The 10,380-nt window shown below is 46.4% G+C and overlaps 1 protein-coding gene across 1 annotated transcript; it reads left to right on the top strand.

The window, feature by feature from the left end:
- Positions 1-8,681: 8,681 nt before the first annotated feature.
- On the top strand, positions 8,682-10,054 carry F5J12DRAFT_894980 (uncharacterized protein; the record flags this gene model as incomplete). The annotated part of the gene is made up of 3 exons (XM_051747792.1): positions 8,682-8,834; positions 8,894-9,373; positions 9,704-10,054. 3 exons carry the CDS (start codon positions 8,682-8,684, stop codon positions 10,052-10,054), a joined length of 984 nt encoding a protein of 327 aa, XP_051597876.1.
- Positions 10,055-10,380: the final 326 nt, after the last annotated feature.

The raw sequence follows: 10,380 nt of genomic DNA on the forward strand, positions 1-10,380 counted from the left end.
TGTGGCAGGGCACACAGGCCCTGGTCTTGCCTGCCATCAGACTCACTATACAGCAAGTGCAGGGGGCTCTCCTGGTTGTGGTGACCACCACAGAGGTCCCAGGGACCCTCTGGGTGGTGTTAATTTCATACACCACACTGCTTAACCTGAAAAAATAATAAAAATAAAAATACAGGTCAGCTCTGCCTGACTTGCAGTACTCTGCCACTCACCTCTGCATGGTCTCATCCCACCTGGTCTGGGCCCTCAGCCTCAGCCTCTCAGCCTCCTCTGCCACCCTCTTCTTTCAAGCCTCCTCCACTCTCTTCCTCTGAGCCTCCTCTTCTGTTTTCTTCCTCTGCTCCACCTCTGCCTTCTGCCTCTTGGCCTTGCACTCTGCCTTGTGCTTTCTCTCTCTCCACTCAATCTCCTCTTGTTGGTGCAACTTCTCCACAGACTTCTCCCACTTGGTGTTGGTGGAGTTGTTGGTGAGGATGACCAGTTCTTCATCTGCTACTTGGGAATAATTGCAGACATGGCCAAGGGTTGGCTGGGGGGTTCTGCCCTGGTGCTGGGAAGACATGATGATGGGGGGAGGGACAAAGGTTCAGTAGCCTAACATGTGTTTTTTAAGTGGTTCTTCAAGCTCTAATGGAGCTCCACCACAGCTAAATGAGGCATCAAAACAATTTCAAATGATCAACTCATGTTGATCTCATTCCAAACAAGCAGCCTTTGGGAGTTCAGGCCCTAAGGGGGGGGCACTGTCACAACCATGCAAATATCCCAAGTCCTCACTCACTCCACACCCTTCTCTGCCAGTCATTCACTCACTCTGCACCAACTCCACCTGCCCTTTGTTGTTTATGAACCTTCTCCACTCTGACTGCTGTCAGACTTGTACTGGCCCACTGTTGGACTGCATGGCCCATTCTCTGAGGGGTCATGTGACCTCCCTTCAGACTTTCCCTGACAGCACACAGTCAGGTACTCTGCAACATGCACACCACATGGTCCAGCACCTGGACTGTTTCCTTTTCATGTTGTTCTATGTTACCTGTTGTATGTTCTCCATCATCCCTTCATTCATTGTCCAGAATGTTTTACTTGAAATTTTACAAGTCTCTATATGTCAGTTCTGATTTCAATTACTGTACCTCTGTAGTAGTATAAAAGTATGTACTGTACTCTGCTGTTCTTCAGTATGAATATTGACTTAGTTCCTACTCTCTCTCTCTCTCTCTTCTGTTTGTCATAGTTACCTCTGACTATCCATCTGGTCTCCACCTCTGAAATATGAGGGCTGAGATTGTGCAAGGGGGTAGCACATGAGCTAAACCTGACACCCTCACTCTGCTCTGCCTCTGTCTTGGCAGACTTTGTCCCTGCTGACACTCCACCAGTCAGAGTTTCATTCCACTGTGTCAGACTTGCTTCTGAACCCCTCCCCAGACTTTGTCTAGCATAAGAGTTGGTTGGAGTAGGCATGAATGTGACAGGTAGGACTGGTCTAGAGTAGTCTGGGCATGGCAATGACAGTATCCCCCTCTTGGAGCCAAGCCCACAAGGCTCCAATGAGGACAATGCTGGGAATGAAATTTTGGTGTCTGACTGTCAAGTGGCCTACTCTGACCAACTCCAATGCTAGACAAGGTCTGGAGAGTGGTTTGGAAGCAAGTCCAACACAAGAGAACAGAACTCCAACTGGCAGAGTGTTGGCAGGAATGAAGTCTGCTGAGACAAAGGCAGAGCAGAGTGAGGGCATCAGGTTTGGCTCATGTGCTACCCCCTTGCACGATCTCAGCCCTTGTATTTCAGAGGGAGAGTACAGACAGAGAGTCAGAGGTAACTCCAACAGACAAAAGATGGAGACAGAGGGAGTAGGAACTAAGTCAATATTCATACTAAGGAATGGTGGAGTATGATACATGCTTTTATACTACTATGGAGGTACTGTAACCAGAATTGGAACTGACATATGGAGACTCATAAATTTTCAAGTAAAATGACCTAGATGACGAATACAGGGTAGACAGAGGACACATGAACAGGTAACATAGAACACCCAAAAAAGGAAACAGTCCAGGCACTGGACCATGCAGTGTGCATGCTGCAAAGTACCTGACTGCACTGTCAGGGAGAAGTCTGAAGGTAGTCACATGACTCCTCAGAGAATGGTCCACTTGGCCTGGTAGAAGAGCAACACAAGTTCAACAGCAGTTGGAGTGGAGATGGTTCACAACCAACAGAAGTTGGGCAGAGTTGGTGTGGAGTAAGTGAATGACCAGTGGAAGAGGGTGCAGAGTGTGTAAGGACTTAAAATGAACACATGATTATGACACTGACCTTGAAAACCAGTGGACTTAAGACCAGTCCACTTCAGGTTGGGTACCCACTACAATATGTCTATTTGCCAGTCCCAAATGCCATATGATCAAGATCTGTTGCCTGACCTGACCTGGGTAACAAGTGTCAAGCTGCAGGTAGGCAGCAATGACAATGAGCAGGCTATCTAGGGAAAGTTGGCTGAGTGCAAGAGGCACAAGGCAAAAGCCCAAGAGGAAGCCTGGTTGGAGGCTGAGAGGCAGGAACAGGCCTGGCTCAAGGAAGAGAGGGCATGTGAAGAGGCTGAGGTGCAAAAGTTAGAGGCTGCAGAGGTGAGGAAAGCAGAGGAGAGCCAGCAGGTGGATGCCCCGGTAGGTGGGTTGACTGGGGCTAGGTCAAACATTGAGGTAATGAGCCCTCAGTAAGTCCTATTATGATTATTACTGGTGTTTTTGACAAACATTCTACCAGCTGCCTTCATTGCACCTGGACCAACATGCCCTGTCTGCCAGCACTGACAACAAAAAGAGGCACATGGTGTCATGAGTCAAAGTGTGGATGGTGGCAGAAACCAACCAAAACCAACACTGGAGACAACAAAGAGCAAGGTGGTTTACCTCTGTGGAACCTGGAGGGCAGAAAAAATCTAATGTGGGGGGGGGACTTCAAGCAGAGTGTGCTACTTGCACAAGTCATTGACAAGTTATGCAGGAGAAGATGAATGAATGGTGACTGAGCAGGGGATGCTGAATATAGTGAGGGTATTCAGCCAAAAGGACTTCTGGCACAAGTCAATGACAAGTTATGCAGGAGGGGACAGATGGATGATGACTGGGAGAGGGTTGCTGAGTAGAGTGATGAGTTATGCAGGAGAAGATGAATGACTAAGCAAAAGTTGCTCACTAAGCACTGATGATACTGATGAAGGCAGATAGACCCCTTCATAGAGCCTCAACTACCAATGATACTGATGAAGACAGACAGACTCTTCCCAATGAGCCTCAACTGTTGACAACAAGTTATGCCTGAGAGAGCTGAAACTAACTGCTGAATGAATGGCTTCTGGATTGCTTCTGTGTAGCTAAGTACATAGGGGTTTATATACTGTGGGGGGAGCACAGCCTATGACAAATGAGGCACAAACACTTGGTAAGTAATGAGTAAGGACTGAGTGATCATGATGAGTAAGTGAGAAATGAAAGGTAAGCAAGCAAAGAAGATTGGTAAGTATTGGCAATAAATGAGTCAAGGACAGTCAATATATCACAGAATGAGTCAAATAATGGCAGAAACTGAGTAAGCACACTGATATCACATTAGGGAGTGGTGATGCAATTCAGATCTTGGTGGAGACATCTCTGGATCCAAAGATGGCATGACAGATGGACAGTGTTTCCAGATAGGGAAGTATTAATTCCAGAATTGAAGGGCATGAGTCAAGCATTGGGGTCCCAGGCTTGAAGTCATGTGCTGTAGGTTGGGTATAAATGGGTATAAAGTGAAGCTGGTGAGAGTAGGATACTCCCAAGGATGGATAGAATTGGGTCAAGTTTGACAGAGGGGTGCTGAGCTTGGAGTGGTGAAAAGAGGTGAAGGAGTGGATTGGGGTTGGTCAACAGGAAAGGAGTGATGAAAGGTGTGGATAGCTGTGTCTGGAGGTCATCTGTCATGACCATGCATTCATCCTAAGTCCTCACTCACTCTGCACCCCTTTCCACTGGTCATACACTCACTCTGCACCAGCTCTGCCCACCCCCTGATGTTTATGAGTCATCTCCACTCCAACTGCTGTCAGACTTGCATTGCTTTCCTACCAGACTGTGTGGACCATTCTCTGAGGAGTCATGTGACTACCCTCAGACTTCTCCCTGACAGTGTGCAGTCAGGTACTCTGCAGCATGAGCACTGCATGGTCCAGTGCCTGGACTGTTTCCTTTTTTGGATGTTCTATGTTACCCATGTGTATGTCCTCTGTCTACCCTTCATTCATCATCCAGGAAGTTTTATAAGTCTCCATATGTCAGTTCTGATTCTGGTTACTGTACCTCTGTAGCAGTATAAAAGCATGTATCATACTCTGCTGTTCTTCAGTATGAATATCAACTTAGTTCCTACTCCCTCTGTCTCCATCCTCTGTCTGTTGGAGATACCTCTGACTTTCTGTCTGCACTCGCCCTCTGAAATACAAGGGCTGAGATTGTGCAAGGGGGTAATGCATGAGTTAAACCTGACACCCCCACTCTGCTCCACCTCTGTCTCAGCAGACTTCATTCCTGCCAACACTCCACCAGTTGGAGTTCAGTTCCTTTGTGTCAGATTTGGTTCCAACCTCTCCCCAGACCTTGTCTAGCATTGGAATTGGTTGGAGTAGGCCTGGACTTGACATCATCTGGGAGTGCCTCAATAAGGGCTTGTCACTGTCTTTTGTTTGCAGCTTTCAGTTGGCATGCTGTCTTGCAGTCTGGTTCCTCTTTTTGTAGTGTGTACTGTAGACCTACACTAGTGTGAAAAAATTGCTGACTATGCTACCAAAAGTGCACCACACAGGTAGGCCAAGTATCACTAATGTAAATCACAGCAAAAATATAGTAGAAAAGATAAAATAATTAAATCTCCTTAGTAGGGAGTACTTATTCCCTACAGTGTGTAGTGTAGCATTTCTCTTGTACATTTATGCCTGTGAATGCCAATGCCCAGTTCCAGTTCTAAGGTATGAAAGACAACAAATAAAAGAAAAGTAAGGGAAACAAGACATGGTAACCACAAGATAGGTGAAACAGATAAGGCCAAAACTTGGGACTGGTTCTTGGTTATTTCTTGAAAGGACCAGGTTTGTCCAGGTCCTGGTCATGATACTCTTGGACAAGTTCTGAGGCATTGTCTAGCTCCATTGCTAGTACCCAGGTGGTTTCTTCATCAGTTCACTGGTAACTGGTCCTTTGGATGACAAGTTGCAGTCTTCCAACTCTGACAACAAGTCCAAATTGTCTTCCTCCACCTCCACTCCAAAGTCCAATGCCAAGGGCAAGGGCAAACAAAAGATCCATCCAAGTCCAATGTGCCCAAGTCTGATATTGCCCACCTCCTGGGCAAGGATGGCAAACTCACCTCTGCTGAATGCCAGTGCAGGATGAAGAACAACCTCTGCCTCTTCTGTGGTGAGGCTGGCCACTCCACCAAGGACTGTCCCAAGTCTACCTCTTGAGTAGCCAATGCCCATGCAGCTATGGCTGGAACTCTGCCTGCTCTGCCCATGGAGAAGGCAGAGCCAAAAAATTAGTCTGCTGTAAGAAACTGTTTTCTGATGGCCAAGAACTCTGACTCCCAAAGAGGTAGGTTCTGCTCAAGTTGGGTCAACCCTGAAGGGGCTTTGGTCTGGATGCAGGTTAAGTACTTTAGACAAACAAAAAAGGGAACTCACCTGAGAGAATATTTCTTGACTCTAAAGAAGTACTTTGGCAGAAAGGAGCTGAAGTGGTGATTTCTGCTTTCCAAAGCAAGACACAGAGTAGACAGTGATGTTTTGTACAGTATTCTTGTCCATGCTGTACCAGTCTCTAAGTGATGTGGCATGCACTGTGACCACCTGCATGCTTAGTCAGCTTTCTATCTTTCGACACCAAGTCCTTTTCAGCCACAACCCCTAAGTCTGAATCCTCCTTGACCCTCTCCTACACTCTTCACCCTCAGACCTTCCCTTTGACCCAACAGAAGTACAACTTCTTGTAGGGAAAAGGTTCACATTCCCTACATCCGAGGGGGGGTTTAGATGCCAACCATCCTTGGTCATCCCCCTTCCTTGCATAGACATCCTCAGCTTTGTACCCATCCTCACCAACCTCTCCTTCACACCCTTGCCCTCTGACTCTCCTAGCCTTCCCCTCACTCACTGTACCTCATGTTGCCTTCTACCCCACACTCAACCCCCTCTTCCTCCAACAACATGCCCCTTTGATCCCAAACCTGCACTGCACTCCTCAAACCTCTCCCTTACTCTCACCAACATCTCCAAGACCCCTCACAGCCAACTCTCCTGTGCCTTCTCCATCACCTCATGCCCTCAATTTTCCACACCTCTGACCCCAACCTCTTTTTTGCCTGAGTGACAACCAAAGCCCTTCAAACACATGAACAAGTGAGTAATAAATCAAGTGTGGAGCAACATAGGAATGGCTTGTTGAAACACAGCCAGTGGTAGAATTGCAACAGGGCATTTATACAGTGCAGTGGCTGGGGGTAGTGACCCTCTGTATATATGACCCAGCTTGAAGATTATTTTATACCTGTAAAACCCTCTATCAGTAACATATTCACAATCCTACAAGAGTGCTTTGTGCGCTCTCAACTCTGTTTTGTCCTTAAGATGACTTAGTGGAAACAAAACCAAGATAAACAAAAACTTGAACCCCCAGGAGACTTCTTCTGCCTGATACCACATTCTTTTTATGGTACTCTGGCCCCCCTTCTCAACTCCTGGATTTGTGCTTTGCATGCAGGAATGAATTTTGTCTAGTGGCTGACATGAGGAGCACAGTCTCATGCCTTTTAGCCCAGTCCTATGGCACATAATGATACCAGTGGCCTTTGACTCACATTTCTAGTATCCCTGTCTCTTTGTACAGTGAAGGACAAAAGCATTGCAATGTTTGTGAGGTGTGACTTATTGCTGATGTAGCTCAGGCTATTCTGCACAGATAATGATGATACCTATACCATTGGAAAGGGGTGACTCTAAGCTTTCCAGAGCTTTCCAGAGCACTAAGGTTCAGTCCAAACAAAGCAATACATGTTGAGATACACCCTATTCTTTCCAAAAAGTGCATTGCAATGCTTTTGTCCTTGACTGGTGAAATAGCAAAAAGTGACCTTTTGATGGGATTGAGGGCATGAAGAATGGGAAAAAATGATTACATAATAAACCACATGATCATCCAGATGATTTGTCAGCATGTAAACAATGTCAAACATTGGACTTGTACCATTAACCCTCTGGTTTGTCTGTCATGTTCTGAAGTGCCAGATTGACCTCCAAAAAATTCTCAGCCTTCCAAGTACTGATTAGTCCCAGAACACATCAGGCATGGGGGGGAAACAGTCCAAGGAATGACTGACAGCAGGTTTTTTAAGGGACTGATGGTTCTGAGAGCATGTTATACTGATGGCACTGTGGTGGCCACCAGTCTTTGATAAGAATTCCTTGAGAAAATGACCATGTGAGCTAGAGAGATGATTGCATGAGTTGTGGTAAAAGAGGGAGGGTTAATGGTACAAGTCCAATGTTTGACATTGTTTACATGCTGACAAATCATCTGGATGATCATGTGGTTTATTATGTAATCATTTTTTCCCATTCTTCATGCCCTCAATCCCATCAAAAGGTCACTTTTTGCTATTTCACCAGTCAAGGACAAAAGCATTGCAATGCACTTTTTGGAAAGAATAGGGTGTATCTCAACATGTATTGCTTTGTTTGGACTGAACCTTAGTGCTCTGGAAAGCTCTGGAAAGCTTAGAATCACCCCTTTCCAATGGTATAGGTATCATCATTATCTGTGCAGAATAGCCTGAGCTACATCAGCAATAAGTAACACCTCACAAACATGGCAATGCTTTTGTCCCTCACTGTATGTACCCCCAAGAGTTTTCCCTTTCTGCTTTCCACCTTTTTTGATGCTGAAAACAAGACAGTTTGACATAGTATACATTCAAACAACAATAGAACACTTCACCTTGAACTCATAGCCTCTCGATTCTACTTCAAAGATAGGTCTTTGACCATGATGGGTGTGAATACAGGCCCTTGCTTGACCTTGGACCTTTGTCCTCCATCAATCCACTTGTTTCTTGCACTGGGGTACCTGATCCTCATTGTAAAACATGTTCAAATCAAAACAGCAAAGGTCACCTGTTTGCATGGCTACCCTGGCTAAGCTTCTCTTCCAGTTTTGCTTCTACCTGGTTCATGTCTCTTCACACTTGTTCCAGCTCTACATACCTCTCCTGTGGTGACCCTTCATAGATGTGCAGCGACCACCCAAGGGTGTTTACATAGTTGGGTGTTTCCTTCATGTCTGCCATTATCCTTTGTACTCAGTTTGCTTGTTTTGGTTTGGACTGTTGCCCTTTCTAGTGTAGAACATTAGTGAGTGCTGCAACATGAAAGGACAAGAAACTAGAATATAACAAGAGTGCCATGGCTCTTTGAGTGCATCAAGACTATAAGACTGCTGCTGCATTGAGTGAAGGTTCTGACTTCTGGTGATAATCAATCCATTTCAATCAACTTCCCACCATTCTCCCCTTCTTCTTATCTAAGCTACCCTGCATGTTCCTTCCATTTTTCCTCCCTCATCTTTTTCTTTCTCACCCTTGCTCCCATGTCATCTAACCCCAACAACTTACCTCCCAATGTTGGCATCCTGGCTGATGATCTCATGCATGCCACCTCCATCCTCCAGCTCTTGCTGGGATCATCACAGGGAGACACTGAGTCGAGAAATGCACTGTTAGTGTGTCTGGGGTTTCTTATGGTGTGTTCCCCTCTTCTTTTCCTTGATGGCCATTCTGTTGACACCACCTGTCATCACAGGGCCCACTGCCAGCTCCTCTGGCTCCCAAATCTCAAGCCATATCCTCTCCTGCACTACCAGTCAACACTCCTCCCATTGATGTCAGTCAAGACAAACTGGCTCCCACAACTACCACTGCCCTGGTTGACCACACCCCTGCAGAGCCCATGCCTGTGACTGTTGTCATCCAGGGACTGGACCCCAGCCCTGCTCTTGACCTCCCAACCTTTGACATGCTCCCAGATGCTCCATCATCCACATCCATGTCCACTGTCATGCCTTCTCATACACCCTCTCCCTTGCTCCTGGGTCCCTTGGACCCTCCATCTCCTCTCACACCAACTGTTTTGCCCAATTGTCCAGCCTCTGTCCCAGATGCTGCCACACCTGCAGATCCTACCATGCCCACCTGCCAGGCACTTGACACTTCTGAGCCTGGCCTGGATCGTCTTCCTGCTGACTCTCCCTTGACTGGCCACATGTCCCTTGATCATCCTTCAGTGAGCCTTAACCTCATTCATTCTTCTTCATCCCTTAGCTGACTTTTCAAGGTCCAGAATGCAGACTGTCTCAGGGAGTCTGGTCTCCAATGGCACATCTACTGTCCTGACTGGCATATCAAGCTTGTCAAATGTGCCTCAAAGGATGGCAGTTTTCCCATCTACCCACCTGTCCCTTGCAACCAGTGTCATGTTGCTTGAGCTGTCTGCTCTGGAGCCTTAGGGCTCAAATGCACACATTGCCATCAACTTTGCTATACTTGTCCTTTATATGTGCATGTTGCTTGCTCTCTTTTCATCCTAAAAGCTGTCTTGCTGATTTCACTCCAGAATGACTTGGTGCAGTCCCAAGCTTGGGTCCAGGTGCTTTGCACAGGCTCTACTCCTCCCACTCTCACTCCTCCTCAGTACCCTGCCAAACCCATTGTCAAAATCACCCAAAGGCTGACTCATGCTTTGAAACATTCTTGCATCAAGTCTCCTTCTCCCAGTCTGACTCCTCCTCCTTCAACTTCTGGTGCATCCTCTTCTAACTCAGTGCCAACTTCATCAACTTCTAGTTCCCCTCCTTCACTGCCTTCACTTTCCAATGCTGAGATGCTGGTTGTGCTTTGCAAAGCCCTTTGCACCATGACTGAAGTGTTAGACCAGGCCTCAAAGGGCCATGTCACATCCAAGTAGGCATTGGGTAAGAGGAAATCACATGATTAAGTACCTTGCATCGTCTCTTTTTTTCTGGGCTTCAACAGCCCCATCATCATACCTCATGTATATTCCTGTCCAACACAGGATTGATCAGCACTTATCAAATTGTTCAAAAGGTGTGACTTATTTTTTTTTTTTGATGGTCAGAATGTATGAGTTGGTGTACAAGTCAGATACTGGTTGCACTCAATTACACTCAAATTCAAGCTGATAGTTGAAGTGCCTCAGTTGAACAAGCACACCAATATCTACAACTGGAGGTCTCAGATGCTCTCACTTGACTCACTCTCTTCAATGTCCTC

Source organism: Pisolithus orientalis (genome assembly GCF_024613125.1).
Source record: "Pisolithus orientalis strain OTSU chromosome Unknown F5J12scaffold_26, whole genome shotgun sequence".
Lineage (NCBI taxonomy): Eukaryota > Fungi > Basidiomycota > Agaricomycetes > Boletales > Pisolithaceae > Pisolithus > Pisolithus orientalis.